General features: G+C 50.3%; 6 protein-coding genes across 6 annotated transcripts; 4 read left to right on the top strand and 2 right to left on the bottom strand.

The window, feature by feature from the left end:
• Positions 1-52: 52 nt before the first annotated feature.
• On the top strand, positions 53-1,798 carry TRIVIDRAFT_159025 (uncharacterized protein; the record flags this gene model as incomplete). The annotated part of the gene is made up of 3 exons (XM_014096992.1): positions 53-214; positions 270-1,348; positions 1,408-1,798. 3 exons carry the CDS (start codon positions 53-55, stop codon positions 1,796-1,798), a joined length of 1,632 nt encoding a protein of 543 aa, XP_013952467.1.
• Positions 1,799-1,929: 131 nt separating this feature from the next.
• TRIVIDRAFT_68297 (uncharacterized protein) lies at positions 1,930-3,041 on the bottom strand (the record flags this gene model as incomplete). Its single annotated transcript, XM_014096991.1, has 2 exons — positions 1,930-2,962; positions 3,022-3,041. 2 exons carry the CDS (start codon positions 3,039-3,041, stop codon positions 1,930-1,932), a joined length of 1,053 nt encoding a protein of 350 aa, XP_013952466.1.
• A 766-nt stretch (positions 3,042-3,807) lies between these two features.
• On the bottom strand, positions 3,808-4,499 carry TRIVIDRAFT_77101 (uncharacterized protein; the record flags this gene model as incomplete). Its single annotated transcript, XM_014096990.1, has 3 exons — positions 3,808-4,214; positions 4,278-4,362; positions 4,437-4,499. 3 exons carry the CDS (start codon positions 4,497-4,499, stop codon positions 4,129-4,131), a joined length of 234 nt encoding a protein of 77 aa, XP_013952465.1.
• A 2,055-nt stretch (positions 4,500-6,554) lies between these two features.
• Positions 6,555-7,340, top strand: TRIVIDRAFT_47657 (uncharacterized protein; the record flags this gene model as incomplete). Its single annotated transcript, XM_014096989.1, has 1 exon — positions 6,555-7,340. The coding sequence occupies one exon, from the start codon at positions 6,555-6,557 to the stop codon at positions 7,338-7,340; it is 786 nt and encodes a 261-aa protein (XP_013952464.1).
• A 1,436-nt stretch (positions 7,341-8,776) lies between these two features.
• TRIVIDRAFT_124137 (uncharacterized protein) lies at positions 8,777-11,201 on the top strand (the record flags this gene model as incomplete). Its single annotated transcript, XM_014096988.1, has 5 exons — positions 8,777-8,938; positions 9,086-9,559; positions 9,620-10,500; positions 10,571-10,766; positions 10,830-11,201. Coding segments are annotated over 5 exons (2,085 nt in total), but the record flags the coding sequence as incomplete, so codon positions are not given.
• Positions 11,202-13,368: 2,167 nt separating this feature from the next.
• Positions 13,369-14,693, top strand: TRIVIDRAFT_68294 (uncharacterized protein; the record flags this gene model as incomplete). The annotated part of the gene is made up of 3 exons (XM_014096987.1): positions 13,369-13,607; positions 13,671-13,772; positions 13,835-14,693. The coding sequence occupies 3 exons, from the start codon at positions 13,369-13,371 to the stop codon at positions 14,691-14,693; spliced, it is 1,200 nt and encodes a 399-aa protein (XP_013952462.1).
• Positions 14,694-14,920: the final 227 nt, after the last annotated feature.

The raw sequence follows: 14,920 nt of genomic DNA, 5'->3' as shown, positions 1-14,920 counted from the left end.
CCAGCCTAACGTCCAATTCAGGTTAGTCATGGTTTCCACGAGAGCTGGCGGGATGTCGTATGCTGAAGCTAGCAATGGGACAGCGGCGAAGAAGAAGAACAACAAGAAAAAGAAGAATGCGAGCAAGACCAAAGAGCCGGCGCAGACAAGCAACGGCGATGCCAGGCTTGACAAGGACGAGCTAGATGACGAACCAGATACGCCCACAACCGCCGTAAGCCTGTGCCGAAGCTTCGATTCCTGTATAATCGCGCTAATCACGCTGCTAGGAAATCCCGAGTAATGTCGACAGCACCGAAGAGCCTAAGAGCGAGACCAACGGGCACCCAGTAGCACCGCCGAACCACGAGCATACTGAGCCGCCTGCGCAACAACCCGACGGCGAATCCGACACATCGGCCAAATTAGAAGCCATGAGTAAGGAGCGAGAGGCTCTCCGGGTCGAGGTTGAGCAGCTGCGGAAACAGCTGGAAAGCATTCAAGAAAATCACCAGTCTGAAGTATCGCAGCTGCAGGCAGAGCTGGAAGACAGCAATGCCGCAAGAGAAACCGCCGAGGAGCAATACCAGACGCTACTTGGGCGAGTCGAGAAGATCAAAGAGACTCTGAGCGACAGACTGAAGCGAGACAAGGCCGAGTTAGAGGAAGCAAAGGAACACATTGAAGAGCTCGAGGCGCAAAACGAGGAGCTTCGAAGTGCAGCAGAATCGTCCAGCGAAAACTTGGCAAAGGTCCGGGAAGAGCTCCAAGATGCCACGCGGGAGCTTACGACACTCCGAAGTCGCAACAACTTGTCTGCAAACAATTGGGGGAAGGAGAGGGAAGAGCTCATTAGGTCCATCCAGCATCTCAAGGAGGAGATGGAGACTACATCCAATGCGATGGGCGAATGGGAAGTCATCGCCATGGAAGAGCGTTCTATTAAAGAGAATCTTGGAGACAAAGTTGCCGAGCTGGAGGAAGAGGTTGTCGGGCTAAGAGAAGGGTATGAGGCGGCCACTGCTGAGCGCGATAGCCAGGCGACATTGATCGACAACCTTCAAAATGCTCTACGGGAGATCCAAGATGCCCGAAAGAAGGAGCTTCGCGACTTGGTTGAGACAAGTGAAGCCCAGCTCCAAGAGCAAAAGAAATTGGTGCAAGAGGCTGTCGCGAAGGCTACAGATGCTCAGGAAGCCAAGGCCGAGCTCGTCAAGGAACTCGAGCGCACCGCTCCCTTTGAAAAGGAGGTGAAGGAGAAGAATCTCCTCATCGGAAAGCTGCGGCATGAGGCTATCGTGCTAAATGATCACCTCACCAAGGCCCTAAGATATCTCAAAAAGACAAAGCCAGAAGACAACGTTGATAGGTACGCACCATCACTTCTCCAAGAAAACAAGAAAATCAAGCTAACATATACCGACACAGACAAGTTGTCACAAATCATCTACTCCATTTCCTCACACTAGACCGAGGCGACGCCAAGCGTTTCCAGGTTTTGCAGGTCATGGCCGGGTACCTGAACTGGACTGACGAACAACGCGAGCAAGCTGGACTTGCTCGTCCTGGAGGATCAAGTAACAGCCTCCGCCTCCCCCTCTCGCCCTTCCAGCGCACTCCCAGCTCGCCATCGCTGAGTGCCGACATATTCTCCGAGCCTTCATCTGCAAGAGACAGGGAATCCCTAGCCGAGCTCTGGGCTGGCTTTCTGGAGCGTAGTGCACAAGAGGGAACCAGCGAAGGCCCGTCAAGAAAAGGCAGCACAAGTAGCGTAGCAACTGCAGGTGTTACAATAGGGCGTCCAGAATCCAGGTCCTGATGTATTTTATTAGACAATGATAGATGTTTCACAGCGCAATATACCTTCGAAATTGACAAAACATCGAATGCAGTGAAGGTGAAAGAGGTATGCAATATTTGTGAAATGCTATGCTATGTTATGCTAAGTGTCTATTCTTGTTGCATCGGTCGTAGGACGTTTTGAGTGTATGTCTCTGCGTCCCTGGTTATGTTTTGGATATCAATCCTGTTGCTCAAGGCGTCATTTACCCCATCAATGACTTCTCGCTCCTCCATCACCTCGCCCATGAGCCGGACCTCGTGTTGCCAGTACCCTTGAGAGCGTGACCGTAAATCTTCGTCACGCATAATTGTGTTCTTCACTATACCAACCGCATTCACCTTGCTCCTGGCTACCACAAGTGCTCGGTTGACAAGTTCAATGCGCTCCGCCGGAGATGGAGGCTGCACAAACGCACGATTGGTGGATGAAAGGTATAAAGCATATGCAATTGCAGCATCCAGGGCTGCAAGAGCGACGAAACGGTAGCTGCGCATCGTCCAGTAAAAGAAGTCCAAGTCGCTAAGCCGAAGCGCCCGCGAGTTTGCCTGATAATTGTACGAGCTAACAAAGTACAGCTCCAGCCCAGCAAGAATGCCGGAAGAGATTGTTGCCAGTGTTCTCCATTGAGAGCCGTACTTTCCCGTCAACGACGGACTCGTAACAATGGCGAGGATGATTAAGTTGCCAATATGTGGCCACAATATTGAGGGGAGAGCATAGTAGAAGTAGCTCTTTGGTTCGTCGGCGTTGCAGAAGATGCACTCAGCCAATACCTCTGGGCCGTATTGGAAATACAACAGTCGACTTTCTAGATTGACAAACTTGGATCTCAATGCGTGATCCCATGCCGTGAAGACATTGTCAGATCGTAGGGCTGAAACACGGTTAAACAGCACATCGACCGGTATTTGAAGTCGGCTTTGCGTTTTGATGAATATGTTTTCTGGGGAAGCGGCCGGTAACGTTTTGACGACGAGCATGAACGCAAAGAAGGAGAGCATAAAGACGGCTACACGAATCGTCGGCGGGACGGGTTGCACGGAAAGGCCATGTCGTCGGGGGGCTGATCGTACGCTGCGATAATAGGAGATGGCCTTTGGAAGAAGCATCGGTCCAAAGAAGAGGACAAATGCGCGGATGCTATGATTCACAGGGTTAGTATTTTCTCATGACATCTAATTCATCAGTGTTTAACTTACGAATCCCAAGAGATCGCCATTTTGAACGCTGCGCTGCTTAACCAAACATGAGTAAACAGTTGAAAGAGCAAAGTGGCCAGAGGCCGACGAGGCTGAGATGCTTAAAAGTCAAGGTGGCGTCAACAAAGGTGCAGCCTTGTGCTGTTATCTAAGCTTGTATGGGGCGATAGCGATTTAGCCAATTAGAAGCACGGCATATTTCCAATAACCTCTTACCTGTTAACTACCTAGGTAGGCTTAGTCAAATGTTTGAGTTTGAGAAAAGTTTCACGTGGTGCAGCGAAAATTGAGCGGTTGAGCGGCTACCCTGGAGCAGAAGTCGACAAATAAAAGAAGTATTTTCTTACAAAAATCAGGATAGAGGGAATTTGAAGGCTGTGTCAAAAAGGAATAGGAGGTTTATGTAGTTGTTTTAAGCGTATTTAATACTTGCTGAGCACCTCCGGATACATCTTGCCCCGTTAGTCTGTAGGTGTGACTTTTATACAGGTAGCCAGACTACCAACGTGAGAATACCAGCATACATCAAAAAAAAACAAAAGGGAAAAGAGTGGGATAATATTGATATACTAGGCTGCAATATAAATTCTCAATCAGATTGAGTTCTCTTATTAAGATGGACATTGTGCAATCCTTGTAATATGAAGTAGGTGTACATTAAGTACTCCCGTGTACTCCCCTTTTCTCCCAGCCTTAGGGCTAATAGCATCCATCAATTTCAGCATTGGCGATATAGCAAACAGATAGTCGTAACGTCTGCAGAAATTCACACTGGAATTAGAAATTCCTGTAACTTATGATGTATAAATGGCGACTTAGCCTTGAGAGAGCAAGCCATAGCGCTATAATAAGTAATAAATCGCTGAGCCAAAGTTGAAGGTGTTGTAAAGCAATAGCAATACCGCTACAAAATATCAATTTCGCCTCATCCATGGCTATACCTGGGTAGCACTAAGCCAAAATATCCCCCCCTCTTCACGTAAATCGTCCCAAAGTTGCGCCGTGTTGTAAAATGTCAAGCAGCGCCCGATTTCGCCGTACCGTGTTTCCTCGTCCCTTTGCCGTACTATTGGAGTATTCGTACGTAGCGTCCGTCATTGAGGAGTTTTACTCTCCCAGAGTCTGCTTCTTCGACTTTGCATCTCTCTTTTCCTGCAATGCTTTATTCTCTTCCTCGGCTCTCTTTGCGTCAGCTATTGTATTTAATTAGTTCCATGATTCGCAGCAGATATAGTTGGATTCTGTTGGGTTCGGACCTTTGGCTTGCTTCTGTCTCATGATCTCGGCATTGCTCAAGGATGCCTTTGCTTGCTGGTAGCCGTCCATGTTATTGCCGCCTTTCTGCAAAGATGTGACACTCAATTAGTTATTTCCCCTTTACTGTTGGCGGCTGCTTCTATGCAAATCTGGCTTACTGATTTGGCTGCATTCTTCTGATTTTTGGCTCTCGCCAAATCACGCTGATTCCCGCGGGCCATGGTAGTGACAGTGGTGTATGTAGTACTGCTACTGATGAGGAATGATACAGATGAGGATGTGAGGAAGGACGAAGAAGAGGTCTTAGCTCGCGTCTAACTTCGACGTGGACATGCGGCAGTCATCCTAGAGCCAATCGGAGAATGCCATGGCTTCTAGGACCCGTAAGCATTCCATCTAAGCCGCTAACAGATTCCGCCTTGTAACTCATCATACTTTAATCTACGAGGGGGTACTTGAGTCTGTGCTCCCTCGACAATTGCCGTGTCTCGCTACATGAGTTGGCGATGTTATATATCCATCCAATATAAAGGGCAGCCATATGCAGGTACTTCCGCATTCGATACGCGAACCCTGTTTGCGACCCGGACAATCGGTATCAGCCTTGGCGGCTAAGTTGATTTTGAGCCTTTGCCGAAGGCGCCTGAACATTAGCAGAGATTGTACCAAGATCGGTTGACATGTGCATCCGGTCTCATTACGACTAAATGAGAAGAGTGGTAATGTTAAATTAAAGCTACACGCTTTTTGAACAATGCAGGGTCTTATTAATTCTTCAAGAGTCCCTGCCGGTACCTGTAGTTTGATGTAGGAGGTCTACCGACTTCGGTTCATGTTCCGGCCGTTACATGATATCTCGAGCCAACAACACAGTGCCAAAAAGCTGTTTGTGGCCAGCGCACCTCCACGCTTCTGAGACATTGGATTCTGCAACCAATAGTGGAAAAGAGAAAGATAAGATAAAGCTTATTTTTAATATGTAATTTTTTTTCCTGGGTCTCGAAAATGTGTGTGTTGATGTTACTCTGTACATGTATCTTTTTTTGGGTCGCGCTCTTCTCCGGGATGAAAACGGTTGTGACAAGTACAGGTACTTGGTCAATGCACTTTGGTCGCTAGCATTTTGCGCCGCAGGTACGTACCTAGAGCAGCGCTTCAACAAAGGACCTGCAGACCTGCTGAAACACTTACACGCGCATCCGCAGCCAATCAACCCACCTCACAATCCCGGCTTTGAGATGGAACCAAAGACTCCCAGCTAAGGGCCCGTTTCTCGGCCTCTTGCCGCCGCAACTTCATTGGGCTCCGTCAAACGGTGCATTACCTCATCATGGAGCAATGTTACAATTAGCAGGCCATCGGCTTGGCTACAACCTCTGACAGGGCCTTCATACATGTAGGTGAGGTGGGATCGCGGCTCTGATCAGGAGCTCTTGAGCTTGACCGGTGTTGCGATTCTGGCGCAAGCGCGGCCATTGACGGGGCCCGGATTGCTGATGAAACAAGCTGCTCTCGGCGCGGCTAATGTTTTCTATTTTGGCCCTTGGCCTGCTGAAGTGGTTCTGCGGAACGATTGGCCTTGGAGGCAGGCAAGTGTTTGGCTGAAGCTGTGAATGAGACCATGGCCGGCTGTTTGCTGCGAAGCGTCCCCATGATCTGTTGGATGCACGTCAGAGCAGCGCTGCTTTTCTCCAGCAGCGCTCTGTTTCAGCAGCAGGGGTTTGTGCTTTGATTCTCTCGTGAGGGCGGCAAGCGGTTGTGTCGTGGTGCGTAGGTAGTCTTAATAAAGAAGTGCTGAGCCTCTTCTCAGATTGCCCGCACCTTTTCTCCCAGCGTGCTTTTCGGATTTTGCCCATCATTTTTTTTTCCTATTGTCTTTCCTAACAATGGTATTTGTGTGAAACGATATTGAAGCTGCTTTCCAATCGTTTTCCAGTAGCTTTACATTCTTTCCTTTTCTTCCTTCCTTTCTTCATACTCGTCACCATCATCCTCATCGCTACCGGGCTGGTTCCCTCATTCTCTCTCTCTCTGTGCATCAACTAGACCTTGTTCTGTCGGCAACATCAACACGACTTGAACATAGAATATTGCCTGAACTCTTGCATTCCACATTCATTCACTGAAGGGCAGCGTCTACTGTTCAAGCCTGTTCAAGCCTCTTCATAGTGAGTATTTCTGGCAGAACGTCCGACTCCCCCGACTGACAATTTGTCTATAGCATTCCTTCCAATACACTATTTTTTTTTTAACGAGCGATTACTATGGCTGGCTTCATGAACTCACCAGCCCTCCGAGGCGCTGGACTGGTCGTTCTCCAGGCTCTTCGAGTGGCCACCGTCATTACCCTCCTGGTTGCCGGCGCCGCCTGCTGGATTCTAATCATCAACGTCGAGAAGAACAAGCCATACTTCATCTTCGAATGCTTCACGCTCTTTTTCGTGTCCGTTTTCTGCTCTTTACTCGCTGTTTCGGAACTCGCATTTGCAGAATTTATCAAGGTTTACCTACGGCGCATGTGGCCGGTCCTGTCCGACCACCACGGACTTAGTTGGCTGGGCTTTGGAATGATCATCATCGGTTGCAACATCTTGGGAATGCTTAATCATGACCTGAAAATGTCCTCTGCCCTGTCATCGCTGGTGCTGGCCGCGGGCATCCTGGCCTTCATCTTCGGCTTTCTCAACGTCGTCTGCTCCTTTATCTGGTGTGATAGAAAGGAGGGCATTACGTCTCGCGACATTCGCGCGAATGGCTCGCTGGCACAATCGCAACGCCAGTATCCCGACTACGATACCAATGGCCGGTCATCTCCTGTCAGAAACGAAAAGTACAGGAGCAAAATTGCCTCCATGTTTTGGAAGAAGGACAAGGAGCAATTCGTGAACGGGCAGCCAGACATCAGCCCTCCCTATGTCAGCCACTATGCCCGTGATATCGAAGCACAGAGCGACAGCCCCATCATTCCTGGACTAAAGCGCCCCGACACGGCTTTGCACCCAATGAATAGCCGCAGCAGCCGCAGCAGCCGGTATTCGGAGGCCAATATGTCACGATTTTGATTGCTGCCCAGGCGGAGGCTGGGTCCTCTTTCTCTTAAAACAAGAGAAAAGGAAAAATGAAAGAAAGAAAAAAAAAAATTCGAAAAATGAGAATATGGCAGTCATGATGGCCAAGAGAGGCCGGCAGTTGGATGGATGGATCAAGGGCGTTGGAGGTTGGAATAAGCAAGGGCTGATAATACTGAGATACCCCAAAGAGGGCTGGACATGATCTTTCGATTTGCTTGCATGTGCAGTTTTTTAGAGAGCTTTTTTTAGCAATGGTTCAATGCGAAAATAACATTGTATAATGAAAAACCCTTGAAAGAAGCGCGACTTGTAGATACCGTGCACTGTCTTTCATCTTCGCTGCCCTTGTTTGGTGATGCCTTCATCCTGGGTACGTACCGAGCCAAGTCGCGTGGACACGTGATCAAGCATAGTAGCAGAGACGCGGTTACTAATTCAAGCAGTAAACGCAGGTGGCATCTGGAATTTTCTGTCAAAGTAGATGAACGGAAATAAACCGTTACAGTCTATTTATCTCGCGAAACAATGTGCTCACGCGCCTATTGTTCTCTTGGTTTAGATCTCTGCCTTGAGAAACATTTGTCTCTTACAAACGGAATTTCAGGTACTACACCAGGTACTTCACCTCGATGGTCCGTGCGGCGTCTGATAATTGATAAGTCACGTGGTCCAAGATTAGCATCAACCTCTAAGCAATCGCTTCATTTGCCCATCCGGCTCTGTTTGTTTTCCCTCCTCAATGATAGCTCTGGCGACCTGAAGCGGCTCATTTCGTCGGCGTGAGCCTTCTCTCTGCGGAAGGGAACCGGACTACGCACCCCAACCTTTGCCTTTCTCATTCCCAGACGGGCAACCTGCCCTTCCTCGCCTGTCCACGCCCAACCTTTGGTGAGGGCCTCGCCTGTTTGTTAGGAGCCATCTTCCCAGCACATCGACGCGGCATTCAACTCGACCATTGAAAGTAGCTATTGTCACGATATTCCAGCAGCATCCAGCAGACCTCAGAGGGTCATTCTAGCGTAGGCTTGCCTGCGGATATAGTGTTTGAAGTCGCGGCGAGTGAACTCGGTGGTATCAAGAAACAGCGGAAGAGGGCTTTAACAAAGGTTCTATACGATAGTTTGTGGCTGGGCTTAGTGTTTGGGGGCGGCGAAGGCCAGGATCAGTATCTCTTGGAGTAATCTTCGCCTCCTCCTGATCGTGCGATTATTGTGTCCGCTTTCATTTGGTTGCCTGATATACGAAACTTAGCTTCATATCTTTGTTCAAGGCGGCAGCATTTTCCTTTGTTTTGCCTGCTGGGAGGCCCTGCGCAAATACCATTGGATTGCTCTTTTTTTTCTCCCCCTGAACGCATCTGATTGTCACGAGGCTTTCTTTTTCTTTTCTTAAAAATATTATTTGCATTACCGGCAAAGCAGTTCAAAATGTCATCTGACGGCGCCGAAGTGGCGGAGGACTATCGTCTTGCCCTGGAGGATCTCTCCTCTAACATGCGATTTGAGATCAGCAATTTGACAGTCATTGCTAGAGAAAATACTGAACATGCATTGGCTATCGCAGATGTTCTGCAGCAGCACATTTTAAAGGTAGGAGGACATTCTATTTAGTGTGTTTGGTGGATGGGAGTTTCTTTTGCGATGCGATGCGATGCGACGCAAAGCGATGCTCTCTTTCTCTTTCTCCCCCCCTCTCCTTCTAGTTGAATATATGTACACATGCTTATACATAACTAGGCACCACCGAATAAGAAACTTCCAGCCCTCTATGTCATGGATTCAATTGTCAAGAATGTTGGCACTCCGTATACGCTCTATTTCGGTCGATCCCTCTTCAAGATATTCATGGAATCATACGCGGTGGTTGATCACGGCATACGCCGGAAGATGGAAGAGATGCTCAAAACATGGAAGGACCCTGTCCCTGGATCAATGGACACGCGGCCCGTCTTTTCACACGAGCTGGTACGGCCGATCGAGAATGCTTTGATGAAAGCCAGAGCAGCAAGCATGCCGCAACAGGGCCAGGGCGGCATACCTGGGAGACCTCGTCCAGGAATGTTCCCTCATCGAAACACACCGACGCCACCGGGAATGCGTGGATATCCTGGCCCGGCTGGGAACTTTCCACCTCAGCCTCATCCGTTCTCCAATGGAGGAGGACACCCTGGCGAGCCAATTCCCGGCCACGCACCACACCTAGGGCAGCAGGTTAGTCTTTCTCTCTCGCCATGAATGTGTTTGATATTGGTTTAACAAGATTGTGTATAGCCCGCCCCTTACCCCCCACCATCCACCACGGCCTCTTACAACTCAACCCCAGTCCCCTTCCACCCGGCTTTCGGCTCGGGCTTACCTCTGCCGTCTGGAATAAGCGTAGAGACCTTGAGCAGTGACATTCAAAACCTGATTGTTGCTATGAGGGCCGAGTTCTCGCAGAACCCACATGATGGCGGTGTCCAGAGCAGATTGAAAGCTCTTTTGGATCTCCAGGGCGTTGTACAACACTCGAATCTGCCACCAGACCAGCTTGAGCTCATAAAGAACAAAGTAACAGAACTTGCTGCCGTGACAATAAGGGCTCCTCTGGCTCGTAACTCTGCGACTTCTACACCCCCTATTCCAGCACCAGCGACGGCGCCACCTCTGGCGCTTCCTGTGCATCCTCCTTCAACCTCTGTAACTCCGTCAGCTGTGCCGGCAGCCCAGCCTGCTGCGCCAGTGACCCTTGATTCATTGCTGGGAAAGGGGGCGATGGCGGCCTTGTTGAGCATGCAGTCGGCAAATCCTCAGAATACGGCACCCAAGCCTCCGTTTGCTGGTGCTCCCATACGGTCACCGCAGATGAACCACATCGAACCACCCAAGGCAGCGGTGATGCCGCCGGCTATGCCCGGGGCCCCAGCCTCAAGTGCCTCGTCACTGTTAGATCAGCTTCGTGCAGCGGGTATGCTCCCACCTGCAACGCCTACAAACGTGCAAGCTCCAATCCAGGCGCCGGTTCCTCCTCCTCCACCACCTTCATTGTTCCCTCCGGGCCTTTCAGCGAGCATTGCCAGTTTGCTGGCTGCCCACAAGCCGGATTCTGGCCGATCCAGTGCAGATGGACTGGGTGGCTCCACTGGAATGGACTCGGCCGCCTTAAAGCTACAGTAAGTCGACCTTTTAAACGGCGTTCCTTGCTCTGATTGTATGCATGATTTACTCACAAAATCGACTCAGGTTCCACCCCGATGCGGTTGCCGCGTTGTATGATGATCTGGGCCCCCCCTGTACGCAGTGTGGGCGGCGATTCAAGACTGATGAGGAGGGAAGACGGAAGAAGACGGCTCACATGGACTGGCACTTCAAAGTACACCAAAGAAGCACGGAGGCGGAGAAGCGAGGCACACATCGGAGTTGGTATGTGGACCAGCAGGTAAGTTTCTTTCCCCAAATCTTAATTACCACAGAGAGAGGCAAACTCTGACTTGATATCTAGGACTGGGTCAAAGCTCGCGAAGCGGTCGACGCGATACACGACGTGTCCTCCAAGGAGGAGTCAGCCCAAGCCTCTAAGGACTCAGAGGGACCCAAATACATCCTCGTGCCAGACTCGAGCAGCGGTATCAATAATGTGTGTCCAATCTGTCAGGAGAGATTTGAGAACAAGTGGTTCGATACTGTACAAGAATGGGTGTGGCTTGACACGGTCTTGGTGGGCAACCGAGCATATCATGCCTCGTGCCGTGCCGAGGCAACGAGAGATCGAGAATCCACGCCAGGCCTATCGCGACGCACGCCAGAGCCGGTGCTGGGAAAGCGAAAAGCAGAAACGGGCCTTACGTCGCCCAAGGTTAGAGTACAAAAGACGTTTGTATAGCGACATGGGCATATTGTTTATTCGGCCGAAATGGGGCGTTGCTTGTTAGGCGCCAGCAACGAACAAACTACACCGCATCAAGGGATGGGATGCCGAGGACTGTCTACATGTACCTTGGCCGAAGCACATGGGAAACCAACATGGAATGGCGTTTGGATGCATTGCGGATTCATGAATCTATTTCTGCGGACAATTCATTTCCGTTCAGCCGAGAGACTTGCAGAGTATACCATTGATTAAACGATACAAAGAGCGGCGAAGAGGCATTGGGAGGGCTTGTTTTTGACCTTTCTTTTTTGCGTTGCATTTCTTTTTTGAACAACGTGGTGGAAGCCCGCTAGGTACGTAGATGAACCAGCCGCCACTGTGGCCAGATGAGCGTGGGATATAGGAGGCATTTGCCTAGACAGGTAGAAGGAAATGCCTAACTGAGAGAGGTATTTATCAATAAAATTACATGAATGTGATATGAAGTTTCTGTTGGCCTCTATAGCCCTGTTGAGGATGCAGATACTTGTGAATGAGTGATGATGGTTGGTGTACATCCAAGTACTAACGTACGCCCATGTGTATGCTACTCTGACTTTTATAGGGTCCTAAATCATGATTTGTTTAAACGTGCTCCCATTATTTTGGCCTTCTGAATTACGCCCCCCTGATAGTATACAAACGCCTGCAGCCATTATCATCATCCCCATCGCGTCAGTCCATTCAACAGACTCTTTCATCCCGTGAGGCTGAACCTGAAGGATCAAGCTTATGCCGTTGCCATCACAGCGAGCGGTTTTAGCGCCCAGCCGCACCTGGGAAAGAAGCATCATGCACTAACCCGCAGCCCCCACAGCGCTTGAGCACCGACGCTACAGTGGGCTTGAGTGGGTGCGAGCAAACATTGGAACAGTTTTAGCGCACCCGATGCTCTGCCCCAGCTTGCCCAGCCACTAAAGGCTGCTTACCTACGCAGCAACTCCCATCAGCCGGCGTGTCGATCCGTTCAATCATCAAATCCCATTCAACCAAACCAATGCAGCTGTAACCACTCCAAGCCTCTCCCCTGCGAAGGCCATTCCCACCCCGGCAGCGACACGCGACAACGACGCGAAGGCTCCAGACGCCGTTTTCCTGGCATTTATTTTTATCTTTGCTTGCTGCACGTCGGGGCTGGCCGGCTTCTGACCCGCGCTTCTCCATTGGCTCGTTGGCCTTGTCCGACTTCCTGGCACTACAGTATGGAGGTGAGATTTGCCATTTTCTGCTTCGTCCATTCGACATGCCCTCTCAGCAGTCGTTGCGAGAGGATTGCCGGTTGCATGCGTGTGTCTCGATAAGCGCCTCGTCACACGCAAAAGGGCAGGGCTTTTGCTTTTGCTCCAGTGAGCTCTCGCGGTGCTGCTGTGTGTCACCCACAATGTCTCTTGTTGATGGCGAACCACAGGCTGCCTTTTTTGCCTTTGCCCTAGACCTTTTACCTTTTCTTTTTTTCTTTTTTCGTTTTTTTTTCTGCTCTTCCCTGGCCTAGTCTCAAGCAAACATCTGATACCGGATACCTGAGACCCCCCTGGCTCGTGACCGGATCTTGCTCCCTCTTTGACGTGGGATGACAGAGACATTTGCAGCTTGAGTGGGCACCGGCGAGCATGGTTCTGGCTCGACTCGCTTGGGCAGCCGGCGAGTTGGGCCGCGGCAGCAGGAGGCCAGCATGCAAAAGCCGAGCAGCCCGTGTGACGGCTCGTGTCACCTTGATGCCTGATTGCACCGCAACCGTGCTCGGAGGTTGAGGCTTTGGCCCTTGTTTTCTGGTGACCGGGCGTGAGCTCTGCGATTGTGGTGGCTTGTGCTGTGCTGCGCTGTGCATTGCATGTGCTGAGGCAAGCAAGCCACGGCTGCGCAGAGACAAGACCGGTGAGGTAGCTGGTGCTGCTGCTGCTGCTGCCGTGTGTGTGTGTGTGTGTGTGTGTCAGAGGGGGAGTGAGAGAGCGAGACAGCTTACTATTAGTTGACTGCCAGCAACCATCAGTCAGCTTGGATATTACTGCAGAGGATTTCCTGCATTGGGTGATATCAACTGCACAAGCCAAACTCCTTCACAAGCGTGGAGCAAGAGTGCATATCCTGAAGCTGCAGACAACGTGTTATCATCAAGAGCGAATCATCTACCATGTCCCTCAGCCCCCCCATCTACGGCTCGCCTGCAGACAAGCAGCTTGCTGAGCTCGATGCACTCAGTCGCTCCCCCGTTCGTTCAGGTGTTATGAGTCCAGCTAGGCTAAAACTTCAACTTCTTTACGAGCAGAGCAACCGAGGACCGATAAAAAAGGGTGCGCTGAAACCGGCGGACGCAGCTGGCGGCGCACCGGAGAAGGGGAAACCGCGTTTGCTGTTGATGGGCCAGAGACGGTAAGCCGGCTCGTCAGAGGAATCGCAAAGGGAAGCCTTATTGACGGATGAATGAATTCATAGGAGCGGAAAATCGTCCATCTCCAGTGTGGTTTTCCACAAACTTGCCCCAAATGAGACGCTGTTTCTCGAGTCAACCGCTCGGATACAAAAGGACACTATGGCGTGAGTGCTTTTCATCCGTTCCGAGTTGCCAACTCTCCTAGCTGACATGTCGAGGATAAAAGATCCTTCATGGACTTTCAAGTGTGGGATTTCCCTGGTCAAATTGACGTCTTTGACAACCCCAGCTTCGACATGGAGGCCATCTTTGGCGAAATCGGTGCCTTGATCTGGGTCATTGATGCTCAAGACGACTATCTCGAGGCCGTCGCTCGCCTCAACATCACCATCCTTTCTCTACAACGCACATATCCCAACATCAACATTGAGGTCTTTATTCACAAAGTAGATGGGCTTTCAGACGACTATAAGCTAGATATACAGCGAGACATTACTATTCGCATTCAAGACGAGCTGTCTGACCACGGTTTCGAGAACGCTCCAGTCACTTTCCATCTCACCTCTATTTACAACCACTCCATCTTCGAAGCCTTTAGCAAGGTCATCCAGAAGCTTATTCCCCGACTTGGAACACTCGAGTCCATGCTCACAAACTTGTGCCGCACATGCCGCTTCGAAAAAGCCTACCTCTTCGATGTACTCTCCAAGATTTACATTGCCACCGACTCTGCGACCGCTGACATGGCCAGCTACGAGATCTGCAGCGACTACATTGATGTCATCATTGACATCACCGAGATTTACGGGACATGGCAGCGCAGCGATGAAGGTCGTAAGCGCCTTGAGGGCGAGCCTTTCAATGCCAAGCTGGAGGACCAAGTCGGTTGCTCGACGGCGGAGAGCTGCCTCGTCTTACACGACAGCCACAAGCCCATCATGCTGCGCGAAGTGGACCGATATCTTGCGCTGGTGGCGATTATGACGGATGATTCATACGACAGGATGCCGCTGGTCAACATGAATGTCGAGGCGGTAGTGGAAGGACTGACGGAGTTTTTTGACATTACGAAACCCAAGAAATGAAGCTGGTTGGCTGTATAGGGACTAGGACAATGGCTGTAGTCTGGCGTTTTATTGGTTGTTTTGGAGGCAGGGCAATGTTTATAGCCTCATAGTAAATGATTCTCAGCAGAGTTAATTTTTTTTTTCCCATTGAATTATATGTTTTCTTTTGTCATACGACATTGTCTACGACTGATGATTCTCCTGTTCGTCTCTCAGTGGCCACAAGGCTACAAACCCTTTCTTAA

This window comes from Trichoderma virens (genome assembly GCF_000170995.1).
Source record: "Trichoderma virens Gv29-8 chromosome Unknown TRIVIscaffold_86, whole genome shotgun sequence".
Lineage (NCBI taxonomy): Eukaryota > Fungi > Ascomycota > Sordariomycetes > Hypocreales > Hypocreaceae > Trichoderma > Trichoderma virens.
Note: the sequence above shows the minus strand (reverse complement) of the source record. Positions and strands in the feature narration are given on the sequence as shown.